The sequence below is a fragment of the Canis lupus genome, chromosome 15 (assembly GCF_048164855.1).
Source record: "Canis lupus baileyi chromosome 15, mCanLup2.hap1, whole genome shotgun sequence".
NCBI classification, from domain to species: domain Eukaryota; kingdom Metazoa; phylum Chordata; class Mammalia; order Carnivora; family Canidae; genus Canis; species Canis lupus.
In genome coordinates, this window is record NC_132852.1 from 41,075,111 (window position 1) to 41,096,640 (window position 21,530).

Consider the following 21,530-nt stretch of genomic DNA (forward strand, 5'->3'; position numbering starts at 1 on the left):
TCCGTTAGTTGGCATGTATGTAGGAGCTTTGTTGGTAGGTGCAGACGCACTCAGGACTGTTATGTCTTTTTTTTTTTAAGATTTTATTTATTGGGATCCCTGGGTGGCGCAGCGGTTTAGCGCCTGCCTTTGGCCCAGGGCGCGATCCTGGAGACCCGGGATCGAATCCCACATCGGGCTCCCGGTGTATGGAGCCTGCTTCTCCCTCTGCCTATGTCTCTGCCTCTCTCTCTCTCTCTCGTTGTGTGCCTATCATAAATAAATAAAATAAAATAAAATAAATTTAAAAAAGATTTTATTTATTTATTCATGAGAGACACAGAGAGAGAGAGAGAGGCAGAGACACAGGCAGAGGGAGAAGCAGGCTCCATGCAGGGAGCCCGATGTGGGACTAGATCCCGGGACTCCAGGATCGCGCCCTGGGCCAAAGGCAGGCGCCAGACCGCTGAGCCACTCAGGGATCCCCAGGACTGCTATGTCTTTGTGATGCAGTGGCTGTCTGATTGTTCAGGAGATGGCTCTTCTTCCTTGTATTCTCATTATAGTCTGCTCTGGCATTTGTCAAGGGTACCTAGCATCCTTTTTTTTTTTTTTTTTTTTTTTCCTATGCTTTTACTTTTAACCTGTTTTTCTTTCCTTTTTTTTTTTTTTTTTTTTTTGGTATATATATATTTTTTTTATTGGAGTTCAATTTACCAACATATAGCATAACATCCAGTGCTCATCCCGTCAGGTGCCCCCCCCTCAGTGCCCGTCACACAGTCACCCCATCCTCCCACCCACCTCCCTTTCCACCACCCCTTGTTCGTTTCCCAGAGTTAGGAGTCTCTCATGTTCTGTCACCCTCACTGATATTTCCCACTCATTTAACCGGTTTTTCCATGTGTTTCAGAGTGTTTCTTGTAATCACCACATGGGCAGCCCTTTTTTTCTTTTGGTCCAGTTTTACAGTCTCTGCCTTTTACCTGAGGTGCTCAGCCCATTTGATTTTAATGAGATCTTTGACATGTTTGGGTTTAATTTGACCATTTCAGTGTTTGTTTTCTATTAGTCTCCCTACTTTTCTTCTTTTCCTGCCATTTGATGGATGAAATGTTTGTAGTGTTCCATTTTATCTTCTCTGTTGGCTTTATATTGTCCTTTGTATAGTTTTAGTGGTTTCTCTGGAGATTTTAGTAGGTTCATTTAACTCACCAGTCTCCCTACAGAAATTACAATGTCCTTGTGCATAGTAAAAGTCTTGTAACAACGTTCTTCCAGTTAGCATTCTCCTCCGTGCTGTATCTGTACTGTATCTTACTGCTACATATGCTAAAAATCTCAGGATATATTTTTTAAAATTTATTTTGTTTTAAATATTTTATTTATTTATTCCTGAGACACAGAGAGAGACAAAGGGAGAAGCAGGCTCCTTGCAGGAAGCCTGATGATGAGCCCAATTCAGGACTTGATCACAGGACCCTGGGATCATGACCTGAGCCAAAGGCAGAAGCTCAACCACGGAGCCACCCAGGCATCCCCATCCCCCCCCCTTTTTTTTTTAAAGATTTTATTTATTCATTTGACAGACAGTGAGGGAGAGGGGGAGAGAATCTTAAGCCGACTCTGCACTGGGCTCAGAGTCTGACATGGGCTTGTATCCACTGCCCTGAGATCATGACCTGAGCCGAAACCAAGGGTTAGATGTTTAACTGGCTGAGCCACCCAGGGACCCCAAGATACATTTTTATTTTAACACATCGCTAATTATTTGTCTATCAGAAATGCATTTATAACATTTAAGATGTAAAGTGTTTTAATGAGAAACAGCTATTTCAAACATAATGATGATTGACTTTGATATCCACGTTAGTATTATGAATCCTCCAAAGGGCATGTGGAAAGGCTCTTTAGGACTACAGTGTAGTTAGACCTGAGTCGAGTCCCCTGATAGCCAAGTGGTAGGTGAGAGACAGTAGTGGGATGTATGAGGGAGGAGGTGATGGGGGTAGAGTGGGGTCAGGAAACAAAGACATAGCTCCTCGCATCCCTGGCCCCCACCCCCTCCAGAGCACGGTTCTGGATTTAGATTTTCCAAAGAGCCATTTGCACGTGGAGTTCATTCACCACTAATGGGTGACTTTAAACTTGTAAGGTTGATGATGAGGGGCATAAATCTAGGCAGAGCCCCTACGTGGGTCCAGGCCAACGTTACTGCCCTATGGCTGGTTCTCTGGAGGACACTGGCAGTGCCTGGGGCGGGGGTGCTCCTGGCCAAGGACACTGCTCAACATTCTGCAATGCATAAGGTGCCCCACAGCAAGGAATTATTCAGTCCAGGATGTTGGCCATGCTGAGACTGAGAAAACCTGATCCTGGATGAGTAAGAATAGCTAGTTAGACTTGCATAAAAAAGCATTATTTACAGAAAATACTACATTAAAGGCTATCTGACAAAAGGCTTATTGATTGTGTGTATCTTTTCATTTCCAGCTGATGAATAATATACCCCTATCTACAATAATAGATTAATCATAATAATTGTGCTCATTTCAACAGTTAATAAAAACTATTCTTTTGAGTTTTTGGATGAAAATCCACAGCAGTAGAAAACAAGTCATTAGCTCTGTCTCAGTCTCAATTTAGAAATTACTGATTTGGAACTTCTTTTTAGATTTCTAATATAGAAGAGCTCACCCTTCCTGAGGGGCTGTCAGACCTCCCACCATTTTCAAGGTGTTTAATAGGAATAATAATGAAGTCTCCAGATGTGATCAGGTAACCATGCTCCCTTTATTGCTTTGAGATTCTTCTTGTGACTGGAAGCTCTCGGTAGATTTTGCTGTATTCCTTCAGCTCTCAAAAGTGCTTTTTTTTTCCATGAGAAAAAGGTTTCAGAGAATTTTCTCTCATCAGCAATTAAAAGTAGTTGCATTATTTAAAAATTTTGCATTATACCTCTACAAAGAGAAATTCTAACTTTCTTTCAAATACGTCTATCTGAAAAGTCCCTGGTTATGCTTACTAAGTATACCCCGAATGCCTGATGAAGTCAGTGCCCTTGTGGGTTCTTTGGGCACATGGCTGTTCCTGTGTCACTTGGTTAGAACTCCAGGGCTTGTTGTGGCAAATCCAGGACTGGTGGCCTAGTTGTCTGATACCCGAGGAACTGTAATAGCAGGTCTATTCAACGAAAACTGGAAAATCATCATACTTAGCAGCTGTGAGTTGTTTTTCGGTGATACTCAATTTTTTGTGCGTACTGTGTGTATACAGAGTAGCTGTTTTCAATGACCAGAATGTCCCTGTTCCCCTTCTAAGAAAGCATCATCAGATGTTAATATCTTACCTGTGTGATAGTGAGAATTACGAGAAGAGTTGAATCAACTTCCCATGTTACCTGAAAGCTAGAATTCATGGTGGTTGATGAATCTTAACGATCTTAGTCTTTCTATAAAGTATTAGGATTTATATACTATAGAATAACTCCAGATGTTTATTAATTTGTTTGCAGGTCATTTTTAGATGAATTAAAGGTGTGTGTTACTTCTGATGATATTGAAGGCATTGTGTGTCTCTCAGCTGTTATGCGTATTATTTTGGTTATTAATAAAGGTAGGTTAAACTTTCTTTCCTATCATCTGGGTTATTGTTGGGTGTGATCCCACACAGAACTGTTATAGGGATGTTTAGAAACTCTGTTCCATGCTTGCTGCGTCCCCTGCCAATCAGACTCCCTCTGCTCACTAACCCTGCTCTGGCCTGGAAACAAGTCCTATCCACACCTGTCTCCCTCCCCCACTGGACTGATTACATGTCCCTCTCTGTGCCTCAGAATTGAAGTTCTATTGATTTGTCATTTGTTACCTGTGCTTAAAAGTCTGAATTTACTTTTGCTAATGATAGTGTTTTGATCTTAATTCTTTTTTTTTTTTTTTTTTTTTTTTTTTTATTCATAGAAACAGAGAGAGAGAGAGGCAGAGGCAGAGGGAGAAGCAGGTTCCATGCAGGGAGCCTGATGTGGGACTCGATCCAGGGTCCCCAGGATCAAACCCCAGGCTGTAGGCGGCGCTAAACCGCTGCGCCACCGGGGCTGCCCTTGATCTTAATTCTTAACATACAAAAAAAAAAAAAATCTTAACATACTTGTTGTTCCACTTAACCTTATACCTGCCTGTTTTGAATATCCCACCCAGTTGAAATAGTACTGTGAAAATAGTTGGAGACGCCTCTAAAATGCTCACCTCAGTATAAAGTGGAGTAATGTCCCTGCATATTACTGTTGAGTTTCTATATTTCTTACTCAGTTTTACTAATGTTGAAATAATTTTCTAAGACATAACATATTGACATAGCATAAGACATAACAGAGAGTGCTTCTATCGCAGCAAGCTGTCCCCATAAGTCTGATCGCGTGGCATGTCTACTGAATTAGGATACTACTTTGTTACCCAGGGCAGACATCAGAAAAGACTTCTTTTTTTTAAGATTTTATTTATTTATTCATAGAGACACACACATACAGAGAGAGAGAGAAAGAGAGAGAGGCAGAGACAGAGGCAAAGGGAGAGGCAGGCACCATGTGGAGAGCCTGATGTGGGACTCGATCCAGGGTCTCCAGGATCACGCTCTGGGCTGCAGGCGGCGCTAAACCGCTGCGCCACTGGGGCTGCCCAGAAAAGACTTCTTTAAGGGACTGTCTGAGCTGAGGTCTGGAGAATCAGGGAATATTCCCTACAAGAGGGAGTGATGGTGGGGTGCTGATGAGCACCTAGTACTTAACTTCATGCCGCACAGATGATGACACTGAAACGTGGTAGTTGTGATCTGTGGCGGAGGTACAGGTGAGGATCCAGTCTCTGATGGCATAGACAGAACTCACAGGATCATGTCTGCTGGAGCTGTCCCTCAGAGCTGATGAGGTGCTTCAGAAAGCATCTATTTGACCTTCTCACATCCCTGTTGGGACAGTTACTGTTGCATAGGTCACTGGGTAGATAGACTTGGAGGGTGGGGAGGCTCCGTCTTCCTGGATTTGACCTACATTGATAGAGTATGCTTGTGTTACCACCACAGTAGCCACGTTAAAATCTTTTCTCTGCTTTGGTTATAACTTCCCTGTAGGTAAACAGAAGAGTTCAAAAATGAAGGATGTTGCAGCCACTGTTCACAGAAAACTGAAGACATTCATGGAGATCACGCTGGAGGAAGACAGCACAGAGAGGTAAAGCACTAGATGCATTGGATGGATGTTTTTAAGAGCTGTGGGTACTCCACAAGCACATTTACAGCCAGGCAGTGAGAAAACAGGATTATAAGGACAGAAACATCTCTTTTGGAAAACTCCTTGAGCATATGTTTAATTTACTTCCTAATTTTGTTTTTAAAAACAAAAACAAAATTGTCATCTGATAAATATTACTCCAGAAAAGGCATACAAACTTATTTTATATGGTTTTTAAAACTAGGCAGATTAGGGGGCAGCCCTGGTGGCACAGCGGTTTAGCGCCGCCTGCAGCCCAGGGCGTGATCCTGGAGACCCTGGATCGAGTCCCACGTCAGGCTCTCTGTATGATGCCTGCTTCTCCCTCTGCCTGTGTCTCTGCCTCTCTCTCTCTCTGTCTCTATGAATAAATAAATAAAATCTTTAAAAAAAAAAACAACAAAAAAATAAACTAGGCAGATTATTGTGAGTGGTTTGCTGTTTTTGAAACCGTGGGCATTTCTAGGACATAATTGCCCAGTCCCCAGGCATCCACAATGAGGATGGGGAAGGTCCCTCCAAAACTTTGAAGAAATACTGGTCATTTCTTGCTTCCTGGGTGGCCTGTTGCTGCCACAGGACTGCTCCGAGGAAGATGTTCACTGGGCTCCTCCAGCCAAGTGTGTTTATTGTTGCATTTGCTGTTTGACATGCAATATGGCTTTCTATAGACACTGTTGTTACCTGTGTTTGATTCTCAGACCAACTGCAAAAACAGTGTTTTTCGTGCTGTTCTATGAACCTCATAAAGTTAAGTGTTATAGAGCTCTGAACTAGGTAATAGTTTTAGGTATGCCTGGGAAAGTAGCCACTTTTTCTTAGCTACTTTCTCCTTTGAAGAAAGGCTTCAAAAACCCTAAATTGCTAACTTATGAACAAGGACTGTTTTAGCTCTTTCTTCCAATCTGTACACCTTTTATCGCTGCATTAGCTATGTCGTCCAGTGCAGTGTTGAAAAGCAGTGATGAGAGGGGACATCCTTGACTTGTTCCTGATCCTAGTGGGAAAACAGTTAATTTCTCACCATTAAGAATGATGTGAGCTGCTGATATCTTGTGGATGTTCTTCATCAAGTTGAGGACGTTCCCCTCTATTCCTAGTTTATTGAGAGTTTTTATAATGAATGGGTGTTGGATTTTGTCAGATGCTTTTTTTGCATCTACTGATGTGATCGTGTGCTGTTTCTTCTGTAGTCTGTTGTTGTGATGGATTATACTAAATGATTTTTGAATGTTGAACCAGCCCTGCATACCTAGAATGAATCCCACTTAGTCTTGGTGAATACTTTATACACTGTTGTTATTAATTGTATGCAGCTGATTGATGGTGCTGTGAAGTTCAACTATGTTCTTAATGATTTTCTGCTTGCTAGATCTGTGCATTTCTTTCTTTTCTTTTTTTTTTTAAGATTTTAATTTATTTATTCATGAGAGACAGAGAGAGAGAGGCAGAGACACAGGCAGGCAGAGGGAGAAGCAGGCTCCCCAGAGAGAGCCCAATGTGGGACTCGATCCCAGGACCCCGGATCACAACCTGACCCAAAGGCAGATGCTCAACTGCTGAGCCACCCAGGCATCCTGAGATCCATGCATTTCTGATAAGAGGGATTTTGCCTCATATCTTTTGTGATCGTGATAGTAGGTGCATATGAATTTAGAACTCCTATATCTTCTTGGTGAATTGACCCTTTTATTTTTATGGAGAGTCTTTATTTCTAGAAATGCTTTCCCCATAAAGTCCACTTCGGTATTAAGACAACAGTACCAGCCTTGTTTAGTGTTTCCTGAGTGTTTGTGGCATTCCAGTCAGAAGGCAGAAACCAAATAGTGACTAGGACAGGGAAATCTCTATGTCGGAAATTCTTAGGAAGGTGTTTTGGTATAACAGGTTATTGGCTAGTGAAGGTTAAAGCCAACCTTAAAGCAGAGAGAAAATGCAGATGTGAGGAGCAACTGTGCTCCTAGGGAGAATGCACACCCTAGGCTGAGACTGCTCCATGGATGGAGAAGTCCTGAGGCCTTCTGATGGGACTCACTGGATTTCCGGTCTCCAGGGGGCAGGGGAAGGGCCAGGGGAGCTGCTGGAACCAAAGCTGGAGCCTTCTGCCAAGCCTGTGAGCTTCCATGTGCTGTTCCAGGCAGGTAGCTGCTGGCTAGATAGCCGCCCTCGGGAGCCCAGTGGGGACAGTGGCCTAAGAGTCTCCTGGAGAAGGCTGGGCCTTGCATGACAGGGCACTGCAAAGTCTGGTCTCTACAGTGGTCAGAACTGGGAAGAGAAAGTCCCCACCGACCAGGTCATTGACTAGGGCACTGGAGTAGGTAGGGGTTTGCATGACCTCAGTTGTGAGCAGAGGGAATGTATTCAATTATATACTTCATCCTAAAAATTAATGAATATTTACCATGCGGTTTTAATAAAGGCAGGTTTGCCACTGCATATGAGATGGAGAAACCCAACAGATTCTTAGGTTTTATGAGCTTGTTTTATTTCTAGACATTTTTGGGGGAGAGGGGCGTGATCTTCTGATTTGGAGGAAGTGAGGAATGTTTGTATATTTCAGAAAACACATGGGAATGTAAATAGTTTTACATTTATAAAATCACACAACCTATAGGGCAGCCCCGGTGGCTCAGCAGTTTAGCGCCACCTTCAGCCCAGGGCGTGATCCTGGAGACCCGGGATTGAGTCCCACGTCGGGCTCCCTGCATGAAGCCTGTTTCTCCCTCTGCCTGTGCCTCTGTCTCTCCCCCCCTCCCCTGAATAAAAAAATAAATAAAATCTTTAAAAAAAAAAAAAAAAAAGAATTAGGGGATCCCTGGGTGGCTCAGCTGTTTGGTGCCTGACTTTGGCCCAGGGTGTGATCCTGGAGTCCTGAGATCTAGTCCCACATCGGGCTCGCTGCATGGAGCCTGCTTCTCCCTCTGCCTGTGTTGCTGCCTCTCTCTCTCTCTCTGTCTGTCTCTCATGAATAAATAAATAAAATCTTAAAAAAAAGAATTATATATAAATAAGTTATTTTCATAGGATGTGATAACAATCTCAGAAGTCCAAGCAGTTTTTAAAATATTTTATTTATTTATTTAGAGAGCGTGAGCTGGGGAGGTGGGGACACAGAGGGAGAGAGAGAATCTTGAACAGAATCCATACCCAGTGAGGAGCCCAAGGTGGGGCTCGATCCCACAACCCTAGATCATGATCCGAGCTGCAGTCAGAGTCACACTGAGCCACCCAGGTGCCCCAGAAGTGCAAACATTTTACAAGATTTCTTTGTTCTTAGAAATACCATTTGCAAGGATAAGTTTTTTGGGTGTAGAATGCTGTGTGTGTACTATTGTGAAGATGTTAGAGAACAAGGCTATTTGCTCCTTATTAGAAATTTCTTTTATTCCCACTTGCGCAGGGTTTTAAGGTAAGTACTTAAATCACATTAGTTATATTGAGAGGGAAAGAAAAGCCTTAGAAGTTCAAAACTTGGGGCATCTTGAGTGACTCAGTCAGTTAAGCATCTGACTAGGTTTCGGCTCAGGTCATGCTCTCAGGATCGTGGGATTGAGCCCCACGTTGGGCTCCCTGCAGATATTAACGCTGATACAAAGATGGCAAAAAGAGTTCTTCCCTTTAAGGAGGGAACATCCAGTAAAAATAGGACTAGATCATGAAATTTGGGCTTCCTATATGTGCGAGAAACATGCTGTAGAAAACCAGCATCTAAAGAAAAATCATTCTAAAATAGACAAGATTTAAGACTAAATACAAAAATACTACTGATTTAATGCTGAGGTAGAGACATTAAGGCAAGTTAACCTCTTTTAAGACTCTGGAAACCCTTTGATCCAATTAATATTTTAGGCAACGGGGCATTAATTCAGAAGCCCTGTTTTCTTTTTCTTTCTTTCTTTCTTTTTTATTTTTTTTAAGATTTTATTTATTTATTTATTCATAGAGACACAGAGAGAGAGGCAGAGACACAGGCCGAGGGAGAAGCGGGCTCCATGCAGGGAGCCTGACGTGGGACACGATCCCAGGTCTCCAGGATCACACCCCAGCCCTCAGGCGGCGCTGAACCGCTGCGCCACTGGGGCTGCCCAGAAGCCCTGTTTTCTTGACGAATGCACTACTTTTCTCTCCAACACTGTTAGTATTTTGTTAACTGGTCTATTGGGTGCTAAATAAAAAATGCTTCTCATTGCATTTTAATTGCCTCACCCAGTATAGCATACTATAAACTGGACATAATTTCTCAAGAGGAACAGCATACGTTTGCCAGCACAGTGGTGCATTTAAATGCCAAGTATGTTATATTTATTACTTTCATAAATAGTATGGAAATAGCAATAAATTTATAATTAGAAATTTTAGAAGTATAAATATTTCTTATGGCTCAGGTTATATCATGAATTTTTCCCACCAAGTAAATGGACTGTAATCATAAGCAAATTACTTGCCAATATTAATTATGCCTGTGTGTAGGCAACTTGTATAGTGTCCAGCGTAAACCCCCAGCATTAAGCCTTGTTATTAGAACCTGAAGGGAAGGGGTTCTCCATGACAAAATCACCTCTGTTTGGTTATCAAGCATTTTATTCTGCTGCATGAAATTTTAATAGCCTTTTTAAAATGATTTTGGGACAGGATGCTTTTTTATACCTCATTTAGAGGCAAGCTTCAGTCATCATCAATGCCCAGTGGACCTTGGTATAGATAATTTAAAACCAGATGTAAATAAAAACAGGCATTGTTTATCTTATTAATTGTTTTTCTCGGAAAATTTATTTTGTCTGCCCCTCCTGTGGCTGTGGTCATGTTGGATATTCTTCAGCGCATGAACACACCCTGCTGGAGGCCGTGGGGCCTGATGGTGGATGGGGTCAAGTCTCAGCTGCTGAGAGAGATTTAAAGACTTTGAGAAAAAAAAAAAAAAAAAAAGACTTTGAGAGCTCAGGTAGGCAAGCACCTCACTTGGCTCCAACATCTCATCACAAGAACCCTGGCCCAGGGAGGTCATTTGGCTAAGGCTTGCTGCCGCTCGCTGTTATGATAGTGACCTCCACAGGCCTGTGCCTCTCACTGTCCACCATCCTGCCTCTGCGGTGTCACGAGGGCACGACAGAAGAGCCACACATGTAGGGTAGCCCAGCAGTTAGAAAGTCAGAACAGCCATTGCTCAAGTAACAGGGTGGGGGGCGCAATCAGACCATTAATAATATGATCTTCAAAGGAAAAATCAATTATACCACAAAAGGCTGAATTAGAACTAAAAATCCTAAATTAAAAATGTCTCTGATGCACTGGAGAGATGTCATTGTTGGGACTCAGATTCCAGATGGTCTGAAAGATCACGTGGTAGGAGAATCTCAGGACACAGGCCTATGGATGAAGAGGAGTCATGGGGTAAAGACAGGTGAGAAATAGACCCAAAAAAAAGCAGTCATTTAACAAATAGTAGGAGAAAACTTCCCAGAGCTGAAGAAATGTGGAATTTTAAAGATTCCTTTTTGTTTCTTTCACTAAATTGTGGATGGGATTAATGGAAAAAGAATCACACCTAAGTAAGTCTGTAGATAAAATTATCGAATTCTGGGGGTAAAGAGAAAAATCGCAAAATCTTTCTAGGTTTGTGCTGCCCCTGCTATGGCCGTTTTTTCACATGTGGAAATTGAGCAGGTGAAGCATGGCGAGTCTGACCTGAGATGTGGCTAAGTGTAAAGTGCACACCAGGTTCTGAAGATAGTATGAAAAAAGCAGTGTAAATTTTGTTATTTTTATGTTGATTACAGGCTGTTGTATTTGGGTATCTTGAGTAAAATAAAATATATTAAGATGAACTTCACCTTATATTTCTGATCTCTTTTAATGAGGTGAGTAGAGAACTTAGTTCCATGCCTGTTTGTACTGATATGAGGCCAAGCTGTTGTAGACCAACCATGGGGTGGGTTAGTCTCCACGAAGGGCAGGACTCAGACACTCACTGAGCAGGGAGTCAGCTGAGACGTCCCTGGGGACAGAGATTGGTATTTGTGTGTAGGGCCCACATCCCCTCTGAGGGACATGCTGGGTACCCTCGTGGTCACCAGGTGGTGAAGGAGGAAGGTGGCACATACTTGTAAATGCCTGTGTGAGGACTGCTCCGAGAGGGCTCCTGGCATATCCTTGCAAGGCATGGTGGGGGAGCAGCTAGAGTGGGCTCAGTCCAAAGCTGGTTCTGTGGGATAGGGAGAGCAACTGTCTCCTGGGACAGGTGTGGGGGAGGGCCAGGGAAGTGAGGTGCGTTGAAAAGTGATTGAAGTAAGTGTCAGTGTAATAGCTAGTCTTGGGGAAATAGTTTCCATTTGTTTTGTGTTTTTGTGGAAGGAAATAAAGCCCACAACTGTGAAATGTACTTATCATATTTATGAGTCTGCTGTGTATCTGAGTCGTGGTTTAATCCTCACAAATGAGAGTACTTCTGAGAAAATAAATAGGAGGTCACCTATAGGAAACCTGGCCTGGTGTTTTGTTTGCACGAAGAGTGCTTTGGGTCTCTGTGAACTGCTGTTGGCCGCAGGAGCAGTGATGACGACTCTGTCCAAGTGTGGTTTCCTCTGATCAGGATTCTTGCTCCATTTACATATGAGAAGCAATTGGTGAAAGTTACTGAGTATTTCAGCTTTCTCTCTCAGTGTGTATTCAGTTGCGAAACGTTTCTAGGTTTATTTTGTGAAAGTATATGTTAGGTTATCTTGGTCGCTGATTTCTGTTAATTGTCTTTCTTTGTGTTTTAGGTTTCTCTATGAATCATCATCAAGAACTCTGGGGGCACTTTTGAATTCATAACTAAGCCAACGTCTATGATTGTGTGAAAACAGAGAAAAAGGACTTAGTAAAAATGAAATGAATGTATATTTTCCTAGGTTTTTAATATTAATAACCCGTATCATAGGGGTGGGATTTATTTGGGGAATTATAAGTAGGAAACTCAGAGGTTCTTACGCTTTTGCCAGGTGCCTGCATAAATAATATATTTAATATAAAGGACTCTAGGTATCATTGGTGCAGTGCAGAAACCTGTGGTGCAAAAACAAAAAAAAAGTTTTCTAGCAAACATGGTTATTTTAAAAATTACTTATATATGTGCTTGTGTGTGTATACATACACACATATATATGTGTGTGTACATATATATATATATATGTAAAATGTTGCTTGAAGCTATGAGTAATAAAGCGATGAGAACATCTGTGTGTGTACCTTATTTAAAAATATTATATGGGAATCCTTGGGTGGCTCAGTGGTTTAGCACCTGCCTTTGGCCCAGGGTGTGATCCTGGAGTCCCGGGATCGAGTCCAGCATTGGGCTCCCTTCATGGGGCCTGCTTCTCCCTCTCTGCCTGTGTCTCTACCTCTCTCTCTCTGTGTCTATCATGAATAAATAAATAAAATCTTTAAAAAAATATATGAAGCTTCCCTTTTAGAGACAATAGTTGAATTCTGCCAAGAGTAGAAGGTGTTAAAGCAGAGGGAGTGGCTGTGCCAGATGTAGGGAGAGGAGCCACATGTGGGGTCCTACAATGGCCTCCCTTCCCCTTCTGGTCTTGATGCTGTTTTACTGGATGTTAGGATGGGCCCAGTGGCTCTAAGTATGAGTGACAGAGAACAGAGTCCTTCAGCCTGGAGGTGAATCACTGTTATTTTGTCTTTTTTTTCTGAGAGCTGACATGGTGCCAGTGGAGGACCAGCCCATCGTCCAAGACCCTGGCTTTCTGCTCCCAGTTACCAGGTCTGTGAGTCCGTTAGCCACGGGCCCCGTGTTGTGGTAGAGCAGCTACCTGTGATAGATGGGACATGAGACTTTAGTTGCTTGCTCATTCTGTCCTCTGCCCCCAGCAAAATGGTAAAGAAACACCAATTTCACTATTTCTCTAAGAAAGTACCATAATTAATGGACTGCTTACCATAGTTAAAAGCAGTTAGGGTAAGGTTTTTCTGAGATAGCTGAGAAGTGGGAGGTGAGGGTTACTTATTTTAGCTTTTTTTTTTTTAAGATTTTATTTGTTCATGAGACACAGAATGAGAGAGGCAGAGACCTAGGCAGAGGGAGAAGCAGGCTCCATGCGAGGAGCCTGATGTGGGACTCCATCCCAGGACCTACTCTGGGATCATACCCTGAGTTGGAAGCAGAGCTTAAGTGCTGGGCCATCTAGGCGTCCCTCTTTTAGCTACTTTTGAACATAAGACTTTTATTCTGTATTGGCAAATGTGATTTATTCTTTCTTTTTTGCCCTTGCTCGTGTTTATTTTAGTATTAAGAAATGAACTGAGGGGCTCCTGGCTGGCCCCATTGGTGAAGCATGCCACTCTTAATTTTGGGATTGTGAGTTTGGGCCCCATGTTGGGCCCAAGATTTTAACAAAATCTTTAAAAAAGAAAAGAAATGAATTGAGGAATGCTCTGTCTTTCTGGATTCCTGGAAGAGTTTGTGTAAGATTAGAAATAGTTCCTTGGATTTGTTATAATACTCAATTAAGTCTGTCTGAACTTGGTGTTTTCTGTGTGGGAAGAGCTTGGTGTTTTCTGTCTTTAATTAAACATTTAATTAGCTTTTTAAGTATATATATGAGTTTTCGGAATAGTCAGGTTTTCTCTTTTACCTTGTGTCCGTCTTGATGGGAGAAATAATCCAATTTGTGAAAAAATAATTTCTCTCCGGCCAAAACAGTTGATAAAATCCTAATCTAAGTATAAATCCTAGAGGAATCCTGTGAATGCATGAGGACGCTCAGAGCATCAGTGTCTACAACAGCTGGTGGAAGTAGTGGGCAAGGCAGGTGGAAGTAGTGGGCAAGGCAAACTCTCCAGAAGTAGGAAGTAGTGGGCAACAGCTGGTGGAAGTAGTGGGCAAGGCAAACTCTCCAGAATGATGGGCAGCCTGGGTGGCTCAACAGTTTAGCGCTGCCTTCGGCTCAGAGCATTATCCTGGAGAACCAGGATCAAATCCCGCATAGGGTTCCCTGCATGGAGCCTGCTTCTCCCTCTGCCTGTGTCTCTGCCTCTCTCTATCTCTCTGTATCTCATGAATAAATAAAATCTTTAAAAAAAAAAAAAAAACTCTACAGAATGAAATCACACTATGTTAGTCTGTGACTTGTTTTTTCCCTCGACACCATGATCCTGAAGTGCCCTCCCCATCCCCACCTCGTCATCCCTAACAAAGCAGAAGCCACGTTCCCCCACACCCCTCACATAATATATCAATATATTATTAACATATTGATAACATCAATAAGCAAGGAAAATAATTCAGAATGTTGAGTATGGGAGAGAAGGGTAGATAGCATGTAAGATTCTTTTTTTTTTAGCATATAAGATTCTTCAAAGCAAATGCAGAAATAAACTGGAAATAGATATTTGTGTGCTCGTTTTACGGCTTATAACCTTACACACATTATATTCTTATGTATTCACTATTTAACAACGTAAACAGAAACAAATGTAAACAATCAGATGTAAGGAAGAGAAAGCAAACATATCTTTGGCACAGGACTTGGAAGCATTCAGATACAGATCTCTGCACCTGTGATCACCACTAGGCCAGCTCTAAGAAGTGATGGCCACACACAGTGAAGATGCCAGAACCACTGTGCAGACAGTGGAAGGAGGCTCAGAGAGCTGCCTGTGTCAGTGTGGGCACTGCTTAAGGCAAGGTAACCCCCTGTGGGGCTGTGTTCCATGGGGGGACACAGCCCTCGCTGAAGCCAGATGTCTACCCTGGGGGCAGGCCCCCAGGGCCACACAACAGGCCAGTAGTGGCTCCCTGGCTGACAGTAGGATAGCCCGCTGAGGAGCCAGGCTCTTGGACAGCCGTGGCATTACAGGGCCGGGAACAACAGGATCCGGTGGTAGCAAGTGAACATCGGGCAGGTGGGTGCAATGGTCGTAAAGACAGCGAGGCTAGAGGGCTTGTTCCTGCCCGGGGGAGTCCGAGGGGATCTGAGGGGGGTCCTGGATCAGTGTCCCACAGTAGGTGGGCATCCAGGGCTCTGGTCAATCTCTACCACCTGAGGAAGTCTGGGATATAGCCAGAGGCCTCTCAGAAGTGGCCCCCAGTGAAAAATCTCAATCCTTGTCCAGGTTCCAGACTTAAGCTGTGAGTTACCAAGGGGCCAATTCCCCAAAAAAGAAGATGTACTTAGTCTCTCCCCAAAGTGGCCTGTGACTGCTCTGGGACTCTACGAAAAGGTGATCCCCAAATATTGTGAAGTCCCTGGGTCTGAGCTGACCTAAGTGGGGAGCAGCGCTGGGCTGCAGGTCATAAATGGAGCCTGGCCAACTGACCCACAGGACATGGATGTGCAGAAGGCTACACAGAGGCCTCAGAAACAGCCCTGCCCCACTGAGCCAGCAAGTGAAGCATGACATGTCAGAGGAGTGGTGGAAATGGTGCCATCAGGAAGACCTGAGGAGGATAAATGGATGGAGCCATCCCCCTTCTCTTTAGCTCACTGCTTGGCTCCCACAGAGCCAGATGGATCCTGGAAGACGAGTGTGGATGCTGCCACCTGGTCTAGGGTTAGCAGGTGGCCTTGGACTTGGCCTTGGTGGGTTCTGGTGGGCAAACATCTCTTCCATCCTTATTTGGAAAAGAATATGAGGGATTCTTCACATATGAAATGAACAAAAATATATATAGTTTTCCCCTAAACTCATGGTAACCTTCTCACCCTCAGTCCAAAGAAATCCTACGTGGACATGTTGCTGGAGGCCAGCCAGTCCCACGATTCTAGGGCATCATGTTGGATAGGGCCGTGTGAGCAAGAGATGGCTGGGTGTGGGGCCTTGCGCACTCTGTGGTTGGGAGGTAAGTCTTGGGCGATTAAGGATATGCCATGTTGTGCTTTTGTTCATACACCGCGGCCTGGATCCCTCATGGCCAGTGAGGGAAGAGGAAATTGGCTGTGCTAATGTTGTGGGTGTAAGCCCAGTTGAGTAGGTGTAGTCCTCCCTGTGGACAGGGCAGGACTCGTGCCCCACATGGATCAGCCTCAGAGGACAGTGGTGAGGGTGCGTCCTCCTGAGGACACAGCTTATGCTGGTGCACATGGCCATCCACCTTCAGTAGCCAAGCCCCTTGGGGTGGCCAGGGTGCAGCAGCCGGGCCTTCTGGAGGCCCAATTGGGGCGGTCTCCCGGTGCAATACATTGTGTACGAGCTCAAGTGGAGCCCTGTCTCCATGAGCACAGCTGAAAGGTGGCCAGCTGGTCAGAGGCCAGAGGTGTGTGCATGGACGTGAGTTGGCCAGGCAGGCAGCAAGAAGGAACGGAAGACCTGGCACCACCTGTTAACATCCAGCAATAAGCCTCCTACCACCATGTACGCACAACCGGCTTCACACCACAGTCCAACAGCAAAGCACCCTCCAGGGATTAGGCAGCAAACAATGGAGACGACGTGACAAGGCCTGATTGGTCATGTGACCACCTCATTCATCAGACTCCCGGGGGGCAGCACGAACACCAGCCCCAGGGCAGGGAAGGGGACCCCCTCGTGCGGAGGCTATCCAGTGCTGCCACCACCCAGCAGCCCTGTTAGCGGACCATCTGGCAAGCTAGTCAGTCCCCTATCTACAGATCCGTGAAGACAGGTGGCTGTTCTTTAAAAACTGCCTTAACACAAAACAGTAAACTAGAAACTGTTCCTCCAGGAGCACATGCTGGCTGAAGGCCCTGTGGTCGCACCTCTCAGGCCCACATCCTCCGGACCTTCTGCCAAATTTTTTAGCCAACTCATGTCTGAACCACACCTCTTTGTAAAATAAAGGACATTTCTGAAGGATTAATCTCAGCAGAGGTGTCTTCATTCTCCTGCTAACATGTTACATTATGTGGCTTTTCTGTCCCGTTGCAGCCATTTTTGGTGTTTCTTTTCCAGGAAGAGGAAATTTTTTTTTTTTAGGAAGAGGAAATTTCCCAGTTTACATTTCCCCATAGATTCCTGGCACCAGCATTTGACAGGGAGTCCTGTGTCCCTTGGGGACATCTCTTCAGCCTGTCACTCATGGCACATGAAGCGCCTCCCACTGCTGACACAGCAAACAACAAATGTGAATAAGCTGCCCGAATGTATTTGAGAAGCTCACGCAGAACCGTTTCTAAAGGGTTCTGGATCTCCTGCCTCACAGACTGATGGGTGCAGTGTGTAAATGTGTACGAGGGGCAGACATGAGCCAGGCTTCCAATTCCTGCCCATGAATCAACTCACACAATAGAATGGACTCTCGCTCCATGACCTCTCCAGGTTCCACTGAGGCAGTCTTCACCCCAGCTCCTCGGTTGCCCCCACTGAGCCTCAGGGACCCCACAGTGTGCTGACCCCATGCGTCATGACCTCCATGACTCTCTACTCTCATCCAGTCCTTCCACGCCTGGGATGGGGCCCAGAGGGAGGAGAGTTTCCTCTACTTACGCGGTACATTGTGGCCATGCCAATTTGGGCCTGTCCTGAATCTGGTAGAGGGGCTGAAAGACCATTGTTAAGTTTCTAGGGTAGATTGTTTTACAAGACATAAATTCCTGGGATAAACACAGTGTGTGGATTCATGCCTTCTGAGGGGCCCCGTGGTATCTGGGTAATGGCCACACATTACGTGTTCTAACCCCTGGAACCTGCCCATATTACCACACATGGCAAAACAGATGTTGCAGATATGATGAAGGTCGAGATCTTGAGTTGGGGGAGGTGATCCTGGTCTACCTGCAGGCACTGATGCCACATCCCAAGGGCCCTTATCAGGGAGCCAGGCAGACTGGTCACACGCACAGAAGGCAGAGTGACCACAGGGGCTGATATGAGGGATGTAGCCACGAGCTGAGGACTGCAGGCAGCCAGTGCAAGCTGGCAGAAGCACGGAAGGGGCCTTCCACTGAGGCTTCAGAGGCAGCGTGGCCCCACAAGACCTCGATTTAGGCCGGTGAGACCTCTGGCTGCTGGCCTCCAGAACCCTGAGAATGCATTTGTGTTTTAAGCCCCAAAGCTTGTGGTACTTTGTCGTAGCAGCCACAGGAAATGCACACAGGTGTAGGAAACTAGGATGTTGGGCAGCTTCCCCAAAAAGATGCCAGTTGCATTGTGCTGCACCCTTGTCCTTGGCCACCCGCTCCTAAGGCTGTTTCTGCCAAGTGCTCGAGGAGTGGAGCAGGGTCTCCTGGCCAACACAGGGAGGCAGTCCTGCATCTGAGCTGCCTCCCCAGTAGGAGACCCTCCTGGAGGGAGCTTCTGGTCCCCTTCTAGGGCTGCCTGGACACTGCCCGGTGGTGCTCTGCTTGTGTTCAGCTGTGGGTGACGGGAAGGGACCATGAGATGCACGTGGCATGAGGAGAAATGGCCTAGGGCCAGCACTGTGTGGTGGCCGGAGCTCTGTGACCCCCTTCTTGCACCCATTCCACAGCCCCCCTGGGTGTCTGGCGAGGGTCTCCTGCGGGGTACCCTGAGGATTAATTTCTGAGGGTCCATGGCAAGCCAAGATAATCTTCTCCAGAAGGAAATAATCACGGCCAAGTGCCTGCTGGTGCTCCAGACGAAGGCGCTCCGGCTGGCGTCATGCTACCCTGTCTGCAGCAGCGTGCAGGCCCACCTGTGCAGCAGCCTCTGCCAGCTGGCTTTAGGGCCAATGGCAAAGCAGTCTGCCCTGTGGCTGGAAGACCTTGTGCTTGGAGGGCGTTTAGGGTTATCCGGGACCTGTAAGAATGTGCAGCTCCCGATCCTGAGAGTTTCCAAGGACTACTCTTCCTTCTAGGTGCTGGGCTGTGCCAGCTCCTGTGTGTCCACACAGCTCCCCACGCCAGTCGCGGGGCCCTCCCACGTTGGGGTCATGCCCACCTGCTTCTTGGCTTGGCTGTGTGTTGTACTCTGGCTGTGGCATGATGCGGGCGTGACCCTTGCTGAGTTCAGACTCGGGCCTGTGTCCTGCGTTTTTGCTGTGGTCATGAGGATGTTCCTGCCCTCCAAGACACCTCTGCCTCCTACACCGGCCTTGCTGGAGTGTACAGGTCATGGAGCGGGAGTCACCACCTGGAGGTGTTCCAATCTTTGAGGACAGGTGTCTGAAATTCTAGAGAAATTGTTATTACTTTTTAAAAACCTGAATAACTTACATGTGGTAAAACTCACCAATCCTAAGTTTACAGTTTCATGAGTTTTAAAAAGTATATTCAACCACACAACTCATAGCCCCCTTCCGATGAGGACCTTTCCATTGCCCCAGAAAGTTCTCTCCTGCCCTCAGTCCTGGAGGTTCCTGTCACTGGGTGTTGTTGCCGGTTCTGGAGCTTCATGAAATGAAATCACACAAATGTATTCTGTGTCTGGCTTTTTCCCTTTTTGCACGTCTTTATTGTTCATTCTTTATCACTGAGTGCTATTCGATTTTATCAAGATACCACATTGCTCACGTGTAGTATTGGTTTTGATTTAATATCTTTGTAGGGAGGGGTTGCTCAGAGACTTTCTCTTTGCTTCCAGCTTCAGAACCTGTTCTTCCCACGGCAGGGGTCTAATCTGTAGCTCCCAGCACTAAGGCTGACATCCCAGGGGTATGCTCAGTTACCCGGGAAACGACATGGGGTGTGTCTGGTGGGCCGTGGTGGCAGACCACAGTGACACCCTGGCTCGCCAAGGGGGCGCATTAGCCCATAGTGCTGCCGTCCCCAGAAGTGTTAGCGCTCGCCCTGCCCAGGCCCAGACTGGTGCTGATGGCCGTCCTTTAGCTCTCTCTGGAACAGTGCTCAGCACCCACATGCACAAGCATGCTCCCATGGAGGCACGCCCGGGGAGCTGGTCATGGGACCCTCCCAGGGCACGTCAGCAGGCCTCCGGTGCTCCTCTGTTCTCCCCACCTTCCCCTGGCCCTGCAGCACACTCAGTATTCTACGGCACCGAGAAGGACATAGGTTTTTTGGTGGCATCCTGTACAGTGGGGGCAGCTGGATGTCACCCAGGCCCTCACTGAATGGAGGGAACCAGAGGGCTGTCTTGCCCTGAGCTGTGCTGTGGTGGTGGAGGGGGGCGTCTCCAGTGCACCCAATCATGAAGAAGAATAACCATTAATATTATTATTATTTTGTGCTCCAACATGCTGGAACTTCTCCATCAGGCCCCTGGACTCCATAAAGGCTGTCTCTTCCGTGGGTGATTAAGGTGAGACACTAGAAAACTTTTTTTCTGCCATCGTGATGATGTCCTGCCCCATTTTTTTTTTGAAGTTTTTAATTTTAATTCCAGTGTAGTTGATGGACTGTGTTGCTGTGTTGGTTTCAGGCACACGGTACAGGATTCAGCAACTCTACAGGGCACTCTGCTCGTCCTGATGAGGGCTGCCTCCAACCCTGTCACCTGTTTCCTCCACCCCCACCGCTCCCCCTGCCGACTACCAGGGTGTTCTCTGTAGCTAGAGTCTGTTTCTTGGTTTTCCTCTCTTTCTCCCTCCCACCCCCATCTCTCTCGCTCTTTCCTTTGCTCCTTTGTTTTCTGAAATTGCACATATGAGTGAAATCATGTGGTATTTGTCTTTCTCTGACTGACTTATTTCACTTAGCACAATACCCTCTTGCTCCATCCGTGTAGTTGCAAATGGCAGGATTTCACTCTTCTTTATGGCCAATACTCCATTTGGTGTGCATGTACATACATATATCATATATCCCACTGTGTATCCACACACCACATCTTCATCCATTCCTCGATGGATGGGCACCTGGGGTACTTCTGTAACTTGACCATTGTAAGTATTGCTGCAGTAAACACAGGGGTGTATGTATCCCTTTGAATTAGTGTTTTTCTGTGTTTTGCCGTAATACCCGTCATGCAATTCCTGGATCACAAAGGTAGCTGTATTTCTAACTTTCTGAAGCCCCTCCTTCCTGTGCTCCACAGAGGCCACCCCACTTTACATCCCCACCAACAGTGCAGGAGGCTTCCTTCTCCACATCCTCCCAACACCTGTTGTTCCATGGGGTTTTGATGTTGGCCATCCTGACAGGTGCGAGGTGGGATCTCACTGTGGTTTTGATCTGCATTTCCCTGAGGCTAAGAGATGTTGAGCATCCATCCATGTGTCTGTTGGCTATCAGATGTCTTCTTTGGAGAATGTCTTATACCCATTTTTGAAGAGAAAGAGCACATGTGCAAGTGGGGTGAGGGGCAGAGGGAGAGACTCTTCAGGCAGAAAGTGGTCCAGTTTCACTCTTCTGCAGGTAGCCGTCCAGTTTCCCAACACCACTTGTTGAAGAGACAGTCTTTCTGCCATTGGACATTCTTG

The 21,530-nt window shown here is 45.7% G+C and overlaps 1 protein-coding gene across 13 annotated transcripts in view; it reads left to right on the forward strand.

Annotated features, from left to right (window-relative positions):
• The window catches only part of NCAPG2 (non-SMC condensin II complex subunit G2), a 64,157-nt gene extending 51,699 nt beyond the window's left edge, over nt 1–12,458 (forward strand). For 9 of the 13 annotated variants that reach the window (XM_072776794.1, XM_072776789.1, XM_072776798.1 and 6 more), the window contains 5 exons: nt 2,654–2,757; nt 3,494–3,594; nt 5,104–5,203; nt 9,453–9,533; nt 12,004–12,458. In XM_072776794.1, the coding sequence (XP_072632895.1) occupies nt 2,654–2,757; nt 3,494–3,594; nt 5,104–5,203; nt 9,453–9,533; nt 12,004–12,055 (438 nt within the window). In that variant the 3' untranslated portion in view covers nt 12,056–12,458. Of the gene's footprint in view, nt 1–2,653; nt 2,758–3,493; nt 3,595–5,103; nt 5,204–9,452; nt 9,534–10,558; nt 10,644–12,003 lie in introns of those variants that run through there. The other 4 variants (XM_072776799.1, XM_072776800.1, XR_012007753.1 and 1 more) reach the window with 3 other exon arrangements.
• Nucleotides 12,459–21,530: the final 9,072 nt, after the last annotated feature.